This window comes from Phacochoerus africanus, chromosome 15 (genome assembly GCF_016906955.1).
Source record: "Phacochoerus africanus isolate WHEZ1 chromosome 15, ROS_Pafr_v1, whole genome shotgun sequence".
NCBI classification, from domain to species: domain Eukaryota; kingdom Metazoa; phylum Chordata; class Mammalia; order Artiodactyla; family Suidae; genus Phacochoerus; species Phacochoerus africanus.
This window is the reverse complement of record NC_062558.1, coordinates 29,484,421-29,503,502: the sequence shown is the minus strand read 5'-3', so window position 1 is coordinate 29,503,502 and position 19,082 is coordinate 29,484,421. Positions and strand designations below refer to the sequence as shown.

The following is a 19,082-nucleotide window of genomic DNA, read 5'->3' as shown; positions in this document are numbered from 1 at the left end:
GTCCTTTGGACAGTTATGTCGTGCTGCCACCTGCCTCCGACAAGCGGGGAAAGTGTGCAAGCCGAGGCAAAATCCCTCTTCCCAAATGCCTGTTCCGTAGGAAAGACGCCCCGAGCCCAAGTGGCTGCGCTAAACAGATAACACAACTACCGCCCGGCCCCCCTCTGTCCACTTTCATTAGCTGGAGGCCCTCTTTCTCCTCTCTAGCGGCCAGAGCGCCTTTCCTGCCCTCCGGAACTATGCGACTGCAGCACGGTTCCCGGTCGGTCCAGTTGGTAGCCGGAAGCGGAAGTGCGCCCGGGAGACGTCCGAGTGGTAGATGCGGTGGCAGAGAGAGCCATGGAGCACGTGACGGAGGGTTCCTGGGAGTCGCTACCCGTGCTGCTGCACCCGCGGGTGTTGGATGTGCTGCAGGAGCTGGGTTTTCCGTACATGACGCCGGTGCAGGTACTCAGCGCGAGCGGTGGGGAGGAGGGCCCTCGGTGCGCGGGGGGTGGGGGGGGAAAGGGGGGGGCTCAGCGTGGGCGTGGCACCGGATTAATCGGACGCGGCCAGTAAGTGTACAATTAGGATTCGCATCCTGGAGTTTTCACCTCTCCGGCCGGGACTTTTGCCGCGTCTTCTTACTCCTCTGACTCGGGTGGTGCCAAACTAGCTAATGATCTCCAGGCAGAAGCGGCAGGCGGAGGCGCACCTGTGTCGGGATCTTCACAATACCGCCACCCCACCAGCCCTTAGGTGCTGGGACATAAGTGCCTGGATATATCCTGGCCCTGCCCGCTCTAGCTGTGCTACCTCGTGCACATGACTTAACCTCTCAGTGCTTCACTTCCTTTCTCTGTGAAATGACAAGAATAACCTTACTCAGAGAGTTATTGTAGGGATTACATAAGGCAGGGGTGGGCACATTATGAGCTGTCAATAAATGTTATCTGTTATTATTATGTGGACCTAAGTGTCCTGGTTCAATTTATTCGTTTATTCAATAAATTTATTGAAGAAAACTATGTAACAGGTACTCTTTTCTAGGCTTCAGAGATTTTGCAGTCTTGGTTCCATTCATGGGCCTTATTTTCTAATGCAGGAGAGAGAAAGGAGTAAAGGAATAAGGTAATTTTAACTGGCGATAAGTTTTATGGAGAAGACAGTGACAAGAAGTTCCAGGATAGGAGAAAAGATAGGGAAGGCCTCTCTGAGGAGGTGTCATTAAACTGATACCTGAGTGATTGAGAAGGAGCTGGCTGTAGGGTGGCTGGGGGCAGGATATTCCAGCATAAGAGAAATGCCAGTGCAAATGTCCTGGGCCTGGAAATGAGCTGGAGGAACAGAAAGAAGGCCTTTGTGGTTGGAGCATTCATGAGTAGTGTTGTGTAAGAGATGAACAAACTGGGTGCTGGATTGTGTAGGGTCTTATTTGTAGGAGCTTGTATTTTATTCTCAATGTAATGGAAAGCCATCTTACATGGGAAGCAGTGCAGGAAGAAGAGGGCTGTGAGTGCTGTGTAGAGAATGGATGTTAGAGGGGTAAGAGAAAAAGCAAGGAGGTCAGTTAGGAGGCTGTTGTCAAGGTAGAGGTGATGGCTGCTTGGAGTAGAGATAGCTTTAGGGTTGCTAAGGGGCCAGATGTGGTAGTTATGAAAGAGGATTCTAGGAGTTCCCTGATGGCTCAGCAACTTAAGGATCCATTGTTGTCACTACTGTGGCAGTGGTTTATTCTCTGGCCCCAGGAACTTCTACATGCTGTGGGTGCGGCAAAAAAAAAAAGGAATTTAGAGGTTTTGGTCCTTAGCACCTAGATGGATGGTGGTATCATTTAATGAGATGAGGAAGGCTGGGAGGGGTAACAGGCTTCAAAGGAAAAAATCAAGAAGATTCTATTTTGAGGTGGTTAAGTTGAGATATCCATGAGATCCTCAGGAAAGATGTGGAGGAAGCAAGCAGTGCTCTGTGCCATGCCTTGGGATCGTAGAGCAGACAAGACCCAATGTCTGCGATGCGAGCCGTCCAGTATGGTTGACATTTCCATGTGGCAATTGAACACTTGAAACATTGTTCAAGTTGAAATGTACTCTAAGTGTAAAATGTACGGTGGATTTCAAGGACTTACTATGAAAAAAGAGTGAAAAATGAAGTTCTCTGGTGGCTAAGTGGTTAAGGATCCGTCATTGTCACAGCTGTGGCACATGTTTGATCCCTGGCCTGGGAACTTATGTGTGCTGTGGGCGTGCCCCCACCCCCAAAAGTGTAAAAATTTCATTCATTGTTAGGATAGTGAATGTATTATTATTATCATTTATTTTTTTTGGTTGCCCAGTGGCATATGGAGTTCCTGGACCAGGGATCACATCCCAGCTACAGCTCATGGCAATGCTAGATCCTTAACCCACTGAGTGAGGCCAGGAATTGAACCCACATCCTCATGGATATTAGTTGGGCTTATTTCCACTGAGCCACAACAGGAGCTCTGTGAATGTATTATTAATATTCATTTCACCTATTTATTTCTTGTTTTTGCCTTTTTTTTTTTAGGGCCATACCTGTGGCAAATGGAAGTTTCCAAGCTAGGGGTCCAATTGGAGCTACATCTGCTGGCCTAGGCCACAGCAACAGCAACTCAGGATGTGAGGCGCATCTGCGACCTATACCACAGCTCACAGCAACACCCGATCCATTGAGCAAAGCTGGGGATCGAACCTGTTTTGTGATACTCAAGCTGGGATGGGCTTTAAAACTCAGTGTCTCCAAACCCCTTCGTGGTCCAGAGGGGAAGAGTAGGCGAGGCAGGGCTAAAACTCAGGACTCCCAGATCCTAGTTTGGCTGGCTCACTTCCCCTCCATGCCATCTCTGTAGACACCACTGTGTTACCTATGAGCTGACCCCCACTGGGGTTCCTGGTGGTGACTATTCAGATAAAGTCCACTTGGTGGTGGAGTCCAGGGTGACCAAGGCCAGTGCTGTGTTCCTCGGCCTCATCTTTGGTGTCATGGCATCCCTAACCAGTGCTTTGCCATCTCTTTCAGTCCGCAACCATCCCTCTGTTCTTGAAAAACAAAGATGTTGCCGCTGAAGCGGTGAGTACCTTGTGTAAATGCAGCCTGTCTTCCTGTTTTTCCCTCAGAAATGAGCTGTGAGGAAAAGCACACCAAAACTTTCTCCCCTTTGCAGGTCACAGGCAGTGGCAAAACACTTGCTTTCGTCATCCCCATCCTGGAGATTCTCCTGAGAAGGGAGGAGAAGTTAAAAAAGAGTCAGGTGAGGTTAGCCAAATGGTTTATTTTCACATAGTCATCTCAGAGTTCACAGCTGAGTAAGACTCTAGTTAGAAGATTGAAAGCATTTTTTTTTTCTTTTACAGTACAGTCTGTTCTCATTACTTGCAGATTCTGTGTTGATTAATTTCTTGCTCCTTAAAAATTTATTTGTAGTTCTTCACAGCAATACTCAGTGTGCTTTTGTGCTCACACGCGGATTTGCATGGGCCAGGGGTAGATTAGAATTGCCTGAAGGGCACGTTCTCAGCTGAGTCTGCACAGGGCAACCCTGCCTTCTTGTTCCAGCTCTTGGGCTGTAAGCAGGTGTCCTTTTCTCGGTCTGTCTGCTGCTGTGATTGTGTGTGTGTGGGTATGTGTGTGTGTGTGATTTCACTGTTTAAAATAACCTCCAAACATAGTGCTTGAGTGCTGTCAAGTGTTCTTGGGCTTAGAGAGGCTCTGATGTGTTTTATGGAGAAAATCCATGTAATATGTACATACACTGTTTAGTGCTGTGGGCTGTGAGTTTAGTGTTAATGAATCCATAATATATATTAGATAAGGTGTCTTTATTCAGTTGAAGTATAGTTGCCAAAGTAAGGTGTCTTGAAACAGAAATACACATTAAACAAGCCTATGTGTTGATGGGTCGTCCGAAGTGTGTCCAGAGGCTCTCTGGAACCTAACCCCATTTCCCCAGGAGTATTTGCTAACTTAGCATTTGTGCCCACTTTGTAGAACCACTGTGAATAATGAGAACTGACAGAAATTCAGACTACAGTTGACCCTGAACGCCATGGATTTGAACTGTGTCGGTCCACTTAGCTGTGGATTTTTTTCAGTAATAACTCCAGGTCTGCATGAGCCTATTGGGGATATGGGGGAACCAGACTGGTTATACGGAGGGCCAACTGTAAATTATATGTGGATTCTTCCACCATGCCCCTGACCCCCACATCATTTGAGGGCCAGCTGTAGGCATTGTGAATGGGTGCTGCTGAAAAGCCCAGGAATACTATTTCTCTGGGAACTTTCCTCCATGAGCTGGAGAGTATAGTCGTGTGAGTTCACCTCTGGGAGCCCCCAGCACTGCTAATCACTTCCCTTCCCCCCACTTGGGCAGGTTGGCGCCATAATCATCACACCCACACGAGAGCTGGCTGTTCAGATAGATGAGGTCCTGTCGCATTTCACGAAGCCCTTCCCACAGTTCAGGTAAATTGGACGCAGGGTCTCTGCCAGCCATGGGCTGTGATTTGGCCTGCCCTGCTTAGAGTCCCTTTTCTTGTTTTAGCCAGATTCTCTGGATTGGAGGCAGGAATCCTGGAGAAGATGTCGCCAGGTTTAAGGAACACGGGTAAGTTTGCTTCTTTCGCTCATTTCTTTACCTGTCCTTGGCATTGAACTCAAGAGGAATGGATGCATAATCTTGGCCTAACTGGAAATTCCCCCTGCAGCAGCACCCTCCCCACAAAAAAAAAAGTGTTTCCTCCTAGCCAACCGCCCATTTTGCTCAAGGGCTCCTTCCTCTGCAGCCCTGATGAACAGTTGCATCAGTCTCACCCCTGCAGGGCAGAAGGAAGGTGGCGGTGTGCCCCCCTCATCTCCTCAAGCCAACCGTACCCAGGCTTTGGGCCCTTGCTCGTCTCCCTCCGGGCTCTATAAATGGTCTTGCCCCTTCCTCGGTGGCCCCTGACCTCACCCCGATCCCCAAGCCCACCAATAATCCACTTGTCTGCCTGGCATCTCAAAGCTGTGGCGAACACGTCTAAAACAGGCTTGGCATTTTCATCCCCAGACTTGCACCTCCTCTGGAGTTTCCTGTTCCTCTCTCCCCCACTTGCTTCTCCCGAAGTCTGAGAGTCAGTTTTGACTTCTCACCATCCCATCCATTTCCCCCCCTTACAGTTAACCGCCACCAGGTCCTGTGTATTTTCTCTCCAAAGCTTACCTCTATCAGCTCTTCCCATTGCCCCCTCTCCTACTGGCCTCTTGCTGTGTCTTCCCTGGGCTCCTGCAGTACTTCGCTCTCTCTTCTCTGTGTCGCCACAATTGACCCCCCATAATTCACTCTCCACGTAGCAACCAGGATGCCAGGCACATTGCGTCATGCATTGAAAACTTTAGTGGCTCTTGCTGGCCCTTAGGATAGATCCTAATGTTACTACAGGGCCTGTGAGGCCACCGTTCTCCTGGACTGCCCTCTCCCTACTCTGCTCTGCTGCTGCAGTGAGCTGGCTTTCTCCCAGGTCCTGCATAGGCTCTGTCACATCTCCAGGAGAATCGGGAGAGTTGGGGTGGTGTCTGTCTCATAGCATTTTGCTTTCAGGGCCTGCCATGGTGCTAAGCACAAAGCATGTACTTAATAAACGTTAGAATGAATGTTTGAATACACGATGGCCTATTATCCCACCATGAATAAGGTTTGTAATGAGCAGCACTAGATTTGTGCCTAATTTGTTAGTGGATCTTAATTAAGAAAAGTACTTTTAGAGTTCCTTCATGGCTCAGGGAGGGGTTAATGATCCAGTGTTGTCAGTGCTGTGGCTCAGGTCGCCATTGTGGTACAGGTTCAATCCCTGGAACTTCTGCATGCTACAGGCATGGACAAAAAAAAAAAAAAAAAAAAGAAAGAAAGAAAAGTACTTTTTTTTTTTGTCTTTTTGCCTTTTCTAGGGCCACTCCTGCAGCATATGGAGGTTCCCAGGCTAGGGGTCCAGTCGGAGCTGTAGCCGCTGGCCTCCGCCACAGCCACAGTAACTCGGGATCCAAGCTGCGTCTGCGACCTACACCACAGCTCATGGCAGCGCCGGATCCTTAACCCACTGAGCAAGGCCAGGGATCGAACCTGCAACCTCATGGTTCCTAGCCAGATTCGTTAACCACTGCGGCACAACGGGAACTCTGAAAAGTACTTGTCTTGATTGCTCACTGTGTTCCAACTACAACATGAGATACTTTCCATCAGGGGTCACAAGTCCCTACAGGGGTCAGAGGATAATATCAATGTGTGAAGGGGACTGGCTGGGTATTGGGAAGAAATGGCTAGTTTTTGCCTGAATATTCATCTCCAGCTGATAGTTGCCTGCAGGACTCTGGGCTCAGTATTTCCAGGCTTTGAATTTTTTAAAGAGAATATGGAATTCCAGATTTTTGTGTGTTATCTTTTTTTTTCCTTTAAAAAGAAAAAAAACCTGTTATAATGTAGTTGACATTAAAACGAACGAAAGCCTTCTTGCAGGTCACCCAGTTTGTGGAGGCCACATTTGGCCTTGAGCCTGCTGTTTGTGGTCTTACATAAAATTACCTCTATTCCTGTTGACATTCTCATTTTATAGATGAGGGACCTGGGCCCTGAAGTGGTTGAGTAACTTGTAGGTCAGGGGTCAGCAGACCCTTTCTGTAAAGGACCAGATGGTAACTCTCTTAGCTTTGTTGATCATGCAGTCTGTGTCATAATGGCTCCCTCTGCTGTTACTGTGTGGAAGCTGCTAGAGGCAGCAGTGAATAGAGGAGGATGCGTTGTTATGTGCCAATAAAGTGTCACAAAACAGCGGAGGCCAGATCAGGCCAAAGGGCCAGTTTGCTGACCCCTGCCCTCAGTCTCACCTGGAACCCAGGCCCAACCCCTCCTGCACAGCCTTCTCTTCCACCCCCCTACCCCCATCCCCAACCCCCAGTGATCACCCTTCTCTCTACTGGGATTTAGGTGGCTTTTGGGGGTATAGAGAACTTGAAGTTTGGGATCACACAGATCCCTGAGGTCCAGAGAGTGTGGTAAATGCTAACTTTGTTTTTCTAGTGGGAATATCATCGTGGCGACCCCAGGCCGCCTGGAGGACATGTTCCGAAGGAAGGCTGAGGGCCTGGACCTGGCCAGCTGTGTAAGGTCCCTGGATGTGCTGGTGTTGGACGAAGCGGACAGACTTCTGGACATGGGGTTTGAGGCGAGGTACTAGATTTTGGACTTCGTGGGCTTTGGGTGACACAGTATGAAAAGGAGCCCAAAATGGGACTCTTTATCACTCCATGACTCTCTGTGAGCCACCTTTGAATTTCAAGTCATTAGGTTGTCTGAGGCTTTAAATTCTGCCACACAGTTTAAATTCCAGTTCTTCTGTCTTTGAGGTTCTTAAGATGCATTTTCCTTCATGACTTCTTGAAAAGTTACTGTGTATTTTTAAAAAATAAATGGCTTTATTGGTGTATAATTCATATACTACATAATTCACCCATTTAAAGTATATAGTTCAATAGCTTTTAGTCTCAAAAAGTTTTGTTCTAATTTTACTCTTTTAACTGCCCCCATTATAAAAGTATAACTATATGCTTACACCGAAGAAACTTTGGGAAAATGAGAGTATGAGGAAGAAATAAAGATTGTCCGTAATCTCACCTCCCAGTAGTAGCTATTGTAACTATTGTGATTGTTTCCAGTCTTTAAAAATACCTGTTTAGAGAGCTCCCACTGTGGCACAGTGGGTTAAGAATCCATCTGCAGGAGTTCCTGTTGTGGCTCAGAGCTTGATGAACCCGACTGGCAACCATGGGAATGTGGGTTCAATCCCTGGCATTGCTGTCATAGGTCATAGACTTGGCTCGGATCCTGTGTTGCTGTGGCTGTGGCGTAGGCCAGAGGCTACAGCTCCAATTGGACCCCTAGCCTGGGAGCCTCCATGTGCCGTGGGTGCAGCGGCTCAGGTCACTGGGGAGGTGCAGGTTTGATCCATTGCCCAACACAGTGGGTTAAGGGATCCAGTGTTGCTGTAGCTGCCTCTTGGATTCAGTCCCTGGCCTGAGGATTTCCATATGCCTCCGTGTGGCCATTAAAACAAAAACCAATAAAAACCCCGCCTGTTTAATATCATAAAGCACCAAGCTTATATTGATTATGCTGACAAGTGAGGGGTTAAGTTGAGCTCGCTCTCTCTTTTTTTCTTTTTAAAGCATAAACACCATCTTGGAGTTTTTGCCGAAGCAGAGGAGAACAGGCCTTTTCTCGGCCACTCAGACGCAGGAAGTGGAGAACCTGGTGCGAGCAGGCCTCCGGAACCCCGTGCGCATCTCGGTGAAGGAGAAGGGGGCGGCAGCCAGCAGCACACAGAAGACCCCTTCCCGCCTAGAGAACTACTACATGGTGAGCCCTGGCTGTTCTCACTGATTCCTGTGGTGCAGCAGTGGTGATGACTGGGGTCTAGGGTGCAGTGTGGTCACTGTAGTTAACAATACTGTATACTTCAGCAGTTCTCCTGTGGCTCAGTGGGTTAAGGATGTAATGTTGTCACAGCAGTGGCTCGGGTCACTGCTGTGGCATGGCTTTGATCCCTGGTCCAGGAACTTCCACATGTTATGGGTGCAGCCAAAAAAAAAAAAAGAAAGTACCGTTTACTTCAAATTGAAATTCACTAACAGAGTAGTTCTTAAATGTTCTCACCAAAAGATAAAGAAGAGAACTATGTGAATTGATGGATATATTAACTTGATCATGATAATCATTTCAGGGTATATGTATATGTATATCAAGTCATCACAATGTACACCTTGAATATATACACATATATATTTTTAATACATAAATATGCTTAAATGTGTACAGTTTTTATTTGCCAATTGTACCTCAGTAAAGCTGGAAGAAAAAACAGGTATTATAAGCCAAAGCAATTTACTGGAAAAAAAGACTAATTTTTTTGACTTGAATTGCTTTCACTAAACTTAGTTCTGTCTTTCCTTTTATGTATTTATTTTTATTTATTTTTTCTTTTTATGGTGACACCTGTGACATATGGAAGTTCCCAGGTCTAGGGATCAAATTGGAGCTGCAGCTGCCCATCTTCCGTTTTTTTTTTTTTTTTTTTTTGGTCTGTTTGCTATTTCTTGGGCCGCTCCCACGGCATATGGAGGTTCCCAGGGCCAGGGGTCTAATCGGAGCCATGGCCACCAGCCTACGCCAGAGCCACAGCAACGCAGAATCCGAGCCGTGTCTGCAACCTACACCACAGCTCACAGCAACGCTGGATCGTTAACCCACTGAGCAAGGCCAGGGATCGAACCCGCAACCTCATGGTTCCTATCGGATTCCATAACCACTGCGCCACGATGGGAACTCCCATGTGGCACATTTTAAGATACATTTGGGACAGAGCTGGGGCACATGGTATGTGTGATGATACTTGTCATTCAGCAAGGAAGTGAGTAAGTTAACATGGGCACCATTGTTTTTGTCTTTGTTTTTTTGCTTTTTTGCTTTTTAGGGCTGCACCTGCGGCATATGGAAATTCCCAGGCTAGGGGCAAAACAGAGCAGTAGCTGCCTGCCTGCCACAGCAGCATGGGCTCTGAGGCACATCTGCGACCCACACCACAGCTCACGGCAATGCCAGATCCCTGACTTACTGAGTGAGGCCAGCAGTTGAATCTGAATCCTCATGGATACTAGTTGGGGTTGTTTCTGTTGTGCCACAAAGGAAACTCCCTGCACCACTGTATTTTAAGCACAGTCTCCAAGGGTGGTGTGTATGGACCTCCCACCCCCAAGTGATCAAATGATTTTGTGACATGTGCGCAGGGTGTGCTGGGTGTGGGCTCAGGAAACACTGGGCTCCCAGCCTGTTTGTATGAGCCTGAGTTAAGAGAAGGGCACAGCCAGACATGCCAGTGAGACACAAAATCTGAAGGGACTTTGTTGAGTGACATTCTTCTGCTCTGTAACCTAAATGTTTGGTCTTTTTGATTTGCAGCTGAGACTTGCTGAATTTGCAGTGGTAAATACTCGCTGCCAATACCTGTAGTTTCCTCACAAGACATTGGGAAGGCTTTTGGAAATGTGGTTGTGAGTCATGAGGTCACCCCCTCTGTTCTCTTCCATCATGGGGTTGGGCCAAGAGGCAGCAGGACAGGATGGTCAGCCAGGATGGCAGTGCCACTTGGGAACTGGGAGAACCTAGAGGCCAGTGTCACCTGCTCACCAAGACACCTCTGAATAGTCAGCCAGGGGACTGGGCTTTTCTTGTGGCTGAGCAAGGCTCCTGTTCACAGAAACAGTGACATGTTCGTAGAGAAGTGGGCTGTTAACAAAGCAGTGTCCCTAGCGCTGTGAACTCTAAGGGCAACAAGGCTGCTGTCCTTTGTGTCAGTTCATGGGGGGATTGAAGGAGGAAGAGTTTGCACATCAGAAAGCCGCCTCTGGTGCAGCTTCCTGGAGAATGTTTTTGAAATCAGATGGGGGTGTTATACTTGGTGTTGACATTTCTCCCTGAGGCTAGGCTGGTAAGGTCAGGAGGCCGGCTCTTCCCAGGGGAAGGAGGAGGCGATGGACAGTGGTTAAGAACAGAGAGGCTGGAGGGCCACCCAGGTACACATCTAGGCTGAAGGCGTCCCTTCCTGACTGAAATAGGTGAACTTACCAGTGTATCACCTGTAAAATGGGCGCTCTAGTAGGTTCTAACCCTCACTTCTTAGGATTGCTATAAGAATTGGTTTATTGCACAGTTGAAGGTTTTTAGGCCAGTGCTTTGTACATAGTTAAGTGCTGATAAAGTAGCTTTGGAACCCAGTGGCTGCTGCTGCATTCTACTCTTTTGCATTCATTTAAGTGATTGCATTTAGAGATGTCTGAGAGAAAGAAATTCCAAACTGAGGATTTGGTCTTGCTAAAAATGGGGAATGCATTTAGGTGGACTTAAATGTCTCCAGTTTAGGGGCCTGAGTGGAGCACTTGACTGCGTTATTGAGGGAGACTGGAGTCTGTCTCTGGCGAGGGGGAGGGGGGTCTGTGAAATAAGTCTGTGTGTTCCACTCTGGAGACCTGTGTCCACCTTAGAGCAGTGGTTTCTGAACGTGGCTGTGCCTCAGAATTTCCTGGACACTCTTTAAGTAATGTGGACTCTTGGGTGCAATTCTAGAACCACCGAATCAGTCTGTGTGCTGTGTCCAAGAACCTGCATTTTTTTTTTTTTTTTAGGGCTGCACTTGCGGCACATGGAAGTTCCCAGGCTAGGCGTTGGATCGGAGCCACAGCTGCCAGCCTACACCACAGCTCACAGCAATGCCGGGTCCCTGACCCACTGAGTGAGGCCAGGGATCGAACCTGAATCCTCATGGATACGAGTCGGGCTCGTTTCCGCTGCACCACAACAGGAACTCCCCAGGAACCTACATTTAAACTTAGCCTGGGCATGGTGGCATGGCTGGCATGGTGCTGTCTGCATTTGGGATTTGGGAAGCACTATGTTGAGTGTCTCCTGCCCCCGTCCTCAGTTCTGGGATTTTGTGACTTCTCTGTGTTAGCAGCATGAGCTCAAGTTTATTCCGAGCTCAGTGGACTGAGTAATATTCTGACAAAAGTCTATCCTTTTCGTGGAGGAAATTAGATTCCTTAAAATTTAAGGCCAAAACTGAAAATAGCTATGGGGTTATTATTGTCAGCAAATTTGTTTTGTTTGTTTGTTTAGGGCCCCACCAGCAGCATATGGAGGTTCCCAGGCCAGGGGTCTAATCAGAGCTACAGCTGCCGGCCTATGCCACAGCCACAGCAACACCAGATCAGAGCTGTCTCTACAGCTCACGGCAGCATAAATTTGTTTTTGTTTTATTGGTTTCCCTTTTTATTTTGCAGGTGTGTAAGGCAGACGAGAAGTTTAATCAGCTGGTCCATTTTCTTCGAAATCACAAGCAGGAGAAACACCTGGTCTTCTTCAGGTAATCCTTCTGGACTGTGTAGGCAAGTCTCGGGTTCAGCCACACCCAGGATGTGCACACGTGTGTAGCCACCCTCAGGTTTGAAGTTCCCTTTAGATTGTTTCTCTCTTAGGAGAACCGCAGCATCTGGCTGCAAATAACTGAAAACGCCGTTTCTGCAGCTCAAGCAGGAGGAATTTATTTTTCTCCTGTAAGAGGAAGTCCAGAGGAAGGCAGTTCCTGACACTGGTTTCTGTCTCAGCAACGTCAAGGCCAGTAGTGTGTCTGCAACTGTCGTGGCCTTTCCTTCCTGTAGGCCACCCCCTAGTTTCAAGTTGCCGCTGTGACCCCTTTGTCTCATCTGCACTGAAAGCAGATAAAAGAGGAAAGGCAGGGGGAGGGGCTAGGGCAGCATTTGCCATCTCAGACCCTTTTAATCAGAAAAGCAGAAGGCTTTCTTAGAACTGCCCCCCATCCCCACTGACTTCAGCTGTCATTGCATGGGCCAAAGGTGGGTCACTCAGCAGTGCCTCACTTGGAGAGGTGGGGAAAATGAGTGGGTCATTGTCCCAGCCTCTAGCAGAGGGAGGTGAAGGAGGAAGGGGGTGGGATGGCGTTTTATAAGGCAGCCTAGAGTCTGCCACACTGGGGTTCCGTCCTGTTGTCCGAGTACAAGGTAGGAGGTGTGTACTCTTTGGGCTGTTTTTTCCTCCTACACATATACCCATGGTGTCATTTTTTTTTTTGGCAGTGCCAAAAGACTTGTATGTTTCTTTTCCGTCGTCATTTCACCAATAGTATGCATGTAGCTGTACAGACCCACAGTTAGAAATATAACCTGGTACACACACACACACACAACTGAAAGATTTCACAAAACTGTACTTGGCTAGGTGGGCACATTCTGATGCTTTCTATTCTGTTGTATTCAAAATGATTGTTTAATAATGCTGGTCCAGACCCATTAAATTGATCTCAGGAACCACTAGATTGCTTTCAGGATCCATGGATTGTGACTCTCAGTGTGTAAAACTGCTTCCTTATGTACTGGTGGTGCAAACAGCAAGAAACCTGGTAGCAGTCCCTTAGCACAGGTGTTTAGACAAGAGCTGGCCCACACTGGCACCTGAGCCCAGCAGAGTGGGAAGAACATCAGGGATGGAGTCAGACCTTCCCTCTGGCTCTGCCATGTGCTCCTCTTGCCTCTCTGTAAGCCCAGTTCCTTCATCTGCAAAACCACGTGACATCCCTCTGGAATCCCTCAAATAAAAAATGGGGAGGGAGTTCCCGTCGTGGCGCAGTGGTTAACGAATCCGACTAGGAACCATGAGGTTGCGGGTTTGATCCCTGGCCTTGCTCAGTGGGTTAAGGGTCCGGCGTTGCCGTGAGCTGTGGTGTAGGTCGCAGACGTGGCTCGGATCCCGCGTTGCTGTGGCTCTGGTGTAGGCCGGTGGCTACAGCTCCGATTGGACCCCTAGCCTGGGAACCTCCATATGCCGTGGGAGCGGCCCAAGAAATAGCAAAAAGACAAAAAAAAAAAAAAAAAAGGGGAGGATTGGGGTGAACTTTATTAGAAGACTGCTATGTATGGATTCAGAGAGGAAGTTGGGTGTCTGTGCTCTAGGGAAGATTGGATCCAGGGTCCCTGGAAAGCTCCGTGGCCATCTCTTGAGGGGTGATCCTGCTCCAGCCCCTGCCGGCCTCTACTCTTCAAGTCCAAATATCTTGGGAGAGAGGACCTGATTTCTCTAACTTGGGTTACCTGCTGAGCCCTGGGGAACCACACTAGGGAAGCAGTTCCCTGAAGGAACTGTACTTCAGATGTTGCTGTACTTGCTGTGAGGGACTGCTTCACTTTACTTAGCTTCCTAGGGGCCAGGGACAGCCCCTTGCTAGGATAGCCTTAGTGGGAATACATGGTATGGGTGTTCACTCTTGCTTAAGGGATATTGTCAAAGGATTGGCCATTCACTGGCCAAGAGCTTAGTGGTGGAGGACCTGTGCAGCAATTCTCTGCATTCCCCTGAGAGGACTGGGGTGGGGGTGGGGGTCTCTCTCTCGCCAGCTGTAGAGGGACCCAGGCAGCCAGTGACACAGCCCTCTGTCCCTCTCCCAGCACCTGTGCCTGTGTGGAATACTACGGAAAAGCCCTGGAGGCCCTGGTGAGGAGTGTGAAGATAATGTGCATCCACGGGAAGATGAAATACAAGCGCAACAAGATCTTCATGGAGTTTCGCCAGCTGCAGAGGTCGGTCAGCTTCCTGGGAGGTGGCAGACCTCCAGCCACTCTGCTCTTCTGCAGGTCACTCTGCTTCAAAACCCTCACATGTGTTGTTTCCCTGCCTGCAACCCTCTTCCTCCTCTAGCCATGATCACATTCTCTTTGTATAAATGCCCAGTTGACAGCTGAACACTGTCAACTTCCCCGCTAGATTTTAAGCTCCACAAGATCAGGAACCTGTGTTTTCTGTTCACTCCTGGACTCCCCAGTAACTTGACACAGGGCCTGGCCAGTGGGGGTTTGAAGAGCTATTTGTTGAATAGGTGGACAGAATGGATAAGAGCAACCCAGTAAAGGCTCCAGGGTGTCAGTGGGTTCCCTGTAGGGCACTTGTCTCCAATGACTGTAACTTGATTCTCTTTGCACATAGAAATAATATTTTGCTGTTTTTCTTAATCATTGAGCCTTCTGGCTATGTTAGAAGCAATCTTTTAGGGAACTTAGAATTGACTGTTACAGCTCAGTCTGAGGGAAAAATCACTTTTTTTTAAGGCTGCAAAGGATTAGACCAAATACATTCCACCCCACCTCAAATGGAAATATGCTACTTTAAAAAAACCCTTTCACTGTCTCCTCTCCATCTCTAATTTTCACTGGAATATGTAAAGTCCCATAGATTCTTAGAGGAAGAAAAATCAAAGTGTTATTACTAGGAGTTCCTGGTGTGGCACAGTGGGTTAAAGATCTGGCGTTGTCTCTGCAACAGCTTGGATTGGACCCCTGACCTGGGAACTTCCATATGCCGCAGGTGTGGCCAGGGGAAAAAAGCAATTACTAAGTATTTGATTATGTGGGATTCTGGAACCTGTGTATTAACTGCCATCATCATCAAATCAGTAAACACTGCTTGATGGTGATAAAAATGGTGGCCTCCTCACTCACAATGATGTTTTCTCATTTTCTAGTGGGATTTTAGTGTGTACTGACGTGATGGCCCGAGGAATAGATATTCCAGAAGTGAACTGGGTTTTGCAGTACGACCCTCCCAGCAGTGCAAGGTACAGCATGATAGAATGTTACCCGCTCTGCCAGGAATCTAGTCTAACAAAATAGGAATCCTGAGGAAGATAAACGTTATTTGAAATAGCAAAAAAGTAGGCGAACTGGTGAGTAATCATTGATGTGTCTATAGTGATCCTGTAGTATGCAGAAATTAGCTATTTTCAAATACTTTTTAAAGTTCTTGCAGAAATGTATGTGATATGGAGTTCCCGTCGCGGCGCAGTGGTTGGCGAGTCCGACTAGGAACCATGAGGTTGTGGGTTCGATCCCTGCCCTTGCTCAGTGGGTTAAGGATCCGGTGTTGCCGTGAGCTGTGGTGTAGGTTGCAGACCTGCCTCGGATCCTGCGTTGCTGTGGCTCTGGCGTAGGCTGGCAGCTACAGCTCTGATTCGACCCCTAGCCCGGGAACCTCCATATGCTGTGGGAGCAGCCCAAGAAATGGCAAAAAGACCAAAAAAAAAAGAAATTCATGTGATAGAATGTCTAAGGGAAACCGAAAGCAAGCATATGTTCCTAATAAATGCCTCCAAACATAAGAAAATGCTCATAAATACTTGCTGGTGGAGGCGTGGTTCACAGGTCACTTTTATTTTCTTTTTTATACCTTCCATTGTTTCCCAGGTTTTCTGCTGGGACCATGTCTTCCTACCTGTATTATCAGATGTATAAATTTAAAAGCTTTAGACCTAACGTTAAAACTGTCCAACAGAATCCTCTCTGGTTTGCAGTATTTTAATCGGCAGTTCTTCTGTATCACTAGGAAGGAGCAGGGCTGAGATTAAGCTGCGGAGACTGGTGACTCCTGGTGTCATCTTAGCTGCATCAGCTGCCTGGCTGCAGGTTTTTGCTCTGTCCAGCCCCCATTACATGGTAACCGTATTCTGTTCCGTGTTGTTCACAGTGCCTTCGTGCATCGCTGTGGCCGCACAGCCCGCATCGGCCACGGTGGCAGTGCGCTTGTGTTCCTCCTTCCCATGGAAGAGTCCTATGTCAATTTTCTTGCAATTAACCAAAAAGTAAGCTCTCTTCTTTTTTCAGAGAATGTCCAGTGCTAGGGTGGTTGGAAAAGTTCTTTTCCAGCAAGTCGCCCAGAACTAAGATCAGGGGTTCCAAACTCACAGGAGCCAGACTGGTACTGTCATTGTGGGAACCTGGCTGGCTTCATGGCTGTGGAGGGGCTCCAGGGTCACAGCCTCTGCTTGGCACCAGCTGAGTTTCTCTACTTGGGAACACAGAGCTCATGTTGCCATACTTTCCAACCAGAAATCAAGATTATTAGGAAAAATCTGATTTTAAACTTTGCTTTAAAAATTTTAAAATACTTTCTGGACCAGGTAAAATATTTGGGTTGAATTTGGGTTTGAAGGACTTTGCTTAAAGATTAAAATGAATTGTTTTGCCCTTGGTTTTATTGGCACTGACTCTGTAGAGATAGCCTTGGGAATGAGGTGATTCCAGCCAGAGAGTGACGATGTGGTCCCTGTACAGTGCCCCCTGCAGGTGATGAAACTCCAGAAAAACACAGTAGATCTCCTTCCAAAGCTCAAGTCCATGGCCCTGGCCGACAGAGCCGTGTTTGAAAAGGGCATGAAAGCTTTTGTGTCATACGTCCAGGCTTATGCGAAGCATGAATGCAACCTCATCTTCAGATTAAAGGGTAGGTTGGACTTGTTCACATAATTGTGTTTCCATCTGAGACACCTGGCAGTTTTACAAGTATTACAAGGATGTCAAGTCTGTGCCAGGGTTAGTGTTTTCTAAACATTTAAAAGAAAGTCTTCCCTGGGTTTGAGCAGACAGAATACACTGGCTGCTTAGTATTTCTTTTCAATAAAAAAAAAATAACTTTTAATTCTAATTAAAATGAGTCCATTAGATCATTTTAGGAAAAAGTAATATTGCTAAGAATAATCCATGGGTTGGAGTTCCCTACTCGTTCAGTAGGTTAAGGATCTAGCATCACTGCTGTGGTATGGGTTCAGTCACAGGCTCAGGAACTTCTGCATGCCGTGGGCATGGCCAGAAAAGAAAAAAGAAAAAAGGAATATTCCATGGGTTGATGCTTATAATCCTGTTTTGGGTGTGCTAACTCCGGTGTTTTGGTTTAATCAGATCTTGATTTTGCTAGTATTGCTCGAGGTTTTGCCTTGCTGAGGATGCCCAAGATGCCAGAGCTGAGAGGAAAGCAGTTTCCAGACTTTGTGCCTGTGGATGTCAATACAGACACCATTCCATTTAAAGATAAAATCAGAGAAAAGCAAAGGCAGAAACTATTGGAGCAACAAAGAAAAGAGAAAACTGAAAATGAAGGGAGAAGAAAATTCATAAAAAATAAAGCCTGGTCAAAGCAGAAGGCAAAAAAGGAAAAGAAGAAAAAAATGAATGAAAAAAGGAAAAGAGAAGAGGTAAAGTTTGTAGATTTATTATTTAAACACTCAACTTAGGAGTTCCGCCAGTGGCACAGTGGGTTAAGGATCTGGTGTTGCTGCAGCTGTGGTATAGGTGGCAGCTGTGGCTTGGATTGGATCCCTGGCCCAGGAACTTCCACATGCCATGGGTATAGCCAAAACTTAAATAAATAAGTAAATAAATACTCAGAATTCTGAACAAATCTCACTTCTTTTTTTTTTTATTTTTATTTTTAATTTTTTTTTGTCTTTTTGCTATTTCTTGGGCCGCTCCCGCGGCATATGGAGATTCCCAGGCTAGGGGTCCAATCGGAGCTGTAGCCACCGGCCTACACCAGAGCCACAGCAACGCGGGATCCGAGCCGCATCTGCAACCTACACCACAGCTCACAGCAACGCCGGATCGTTAACCCACCGAGCAAGGGCAGGGACCGAACCCGCAACCTCATGGTTCCTAGTCGGATTCGTTAACCACTGCGCCACGATGGGAACTCCCAAATCTCACTTCTAATACGAATAGAAATTGTATAGGAATCAGGTTTCTGTATTCTGTTGGTGGGACGTGCTGTGTGGAAGCTGATCTGAGGGCATGTAGTTCCTGGTTAGAAATGGCCGGTTTCACTTATAAGATTTGCTGAGAGATTCAGTAGCTTTGTTGTTCTCTTTTGCACTTAGGGTTCTGATATCAATGATGAGGACATGGAGGAACTTCTCAATGACACCAGGCTCTTGAAAAAGTTTAAAAAAGGCAAAATTACTGAAGAAGAATTTGAGAAGAGGCTGTTGACAGGTGGCAAAAGATCAGTCAAGACAGCAGGTTTAGGGATCTCAGATTCGGAAGATGACGTCTGATTCCCGTCCCCCCGGTGAAATGCAAGAGGGCAAGGGACCTGTGAGCTGGCCCCGTGCACCGAAGCAGCCAGTCCTTGTTTGCTCCTACTCAGCGTCAGAACCCCAGTGGCCAGCTCAAAGCTGCTGCTGCAGACTGGGGAGACAGGAGGGGTTTCATGCTCATGGATATTTTATTAAACACACACCAGCCTGGCAGAAGAAAATGTAAAATTACTTGAGTGTAAATAACAGATGTCAGTATTTATTTTGATGGGTTACTTCAAGAGCTCATTTACTTGGGGCTATTTTATGCTTATTTTTTAACATAAAGATCATGCAGTAGACTTGACTTTAGGTCTTTTAAAGTTCCTCAGTGTTTTTAGACACCTGACCTCCCTAGGTGTCCTCACCCCCTGGATGTCAGTTCTCTTGGGATGTCCTACACAGAGCCCCTGCACAGTCTCTAGTATTGTTTTGTTGGTGAGTATCTGAAAAACAGGAAGTCATTCTGGGAAAGAAAACTCTTACGCCTTCTGCTGAATAAACTGTATTTCCTCCTCATTAACTGTGTCTCAAGTGTGTGAATGTAGCTGCGTAGCCTTTACCAAGATGGACAAGACACTTGGGCCTGGG

General features: G+C 47.2%; 1 protein-coding gene across 2 annotated transcripts; it reads left to right on the top strand.

The window, feature by feature from the left end:
• Positions 1 to 227: 227 nt before the first annotated feature.
• Positions 228 to 19,014, top strand: DDX55 (DEAD-box helicase 55). 2 transcript variants are annotated; one of them, XM_047760115.1, is made up of 14 exons: positions 228 to 447; positions 3,022 to 3,072; positions 3,167 to 3,253; positions 4,376 to 4,467; positions 4,547 to 4,609; positions 7,055 to 7,204; positions 8,200 to 8,389; positions 11,866 to 11,948; positions 14,044 to 14,175; positions 15,114 to 15,206; positions 16,112 to 16,226; positions 16,699 to 16,867; positions 17,323 to 17,615; positions 18,294 to 19,014. In XM_047760115.1, the coding sequence occupies exons 1-14, from the start codon at positions 340 to 342 to the stop codon at positions 18,468 to 18,470; spliced, it is 1,803 nt and encodes a 600-aa protein (XP_047616071.1). In that variant the 5' UTR covers positions 228 to 339; the 3' UTR covers positions 18,471 to 19,014. The 2 variants fall into 2 exon arrangements, with proteins under 2 accessions (XP_047616071.1, XP_047616072.1); XM_047760116.1 differs by lacking the exon at positions 18,294 to 19,014 and having other exon boundaries at positions 17,339 to 17,509.
• The last annotated feature ends 68 nt before the right edge of the window (positions 19,015 to 19,082 follow it).

Excerpts from the sequence above, each read along its gene's own strand:
- DDX55 (XM_047760115.1), top strand. The coding sequence starts at position 340 with ATGGAGCACGTGACGGAGGGTTCCTGGGAGTCGCTACCCGTGCTGCTG. Across the intron at positions 4,468-4,546 it reads AAGCCCTTCCCACAGTTCAG|CCAGATTCTCTGGATTGGAG; the intron begins GTAAATTGGACG and ends TTCTTGTTTTAG. Across the intron at positions 15,207-16,111 it reads GACCCTCCCAGCAGTGCAAG|TGCCTTCGTGCATCGCTGTG; the intron begins GTACAGCATGAT and ends TGTTGTTCACAG.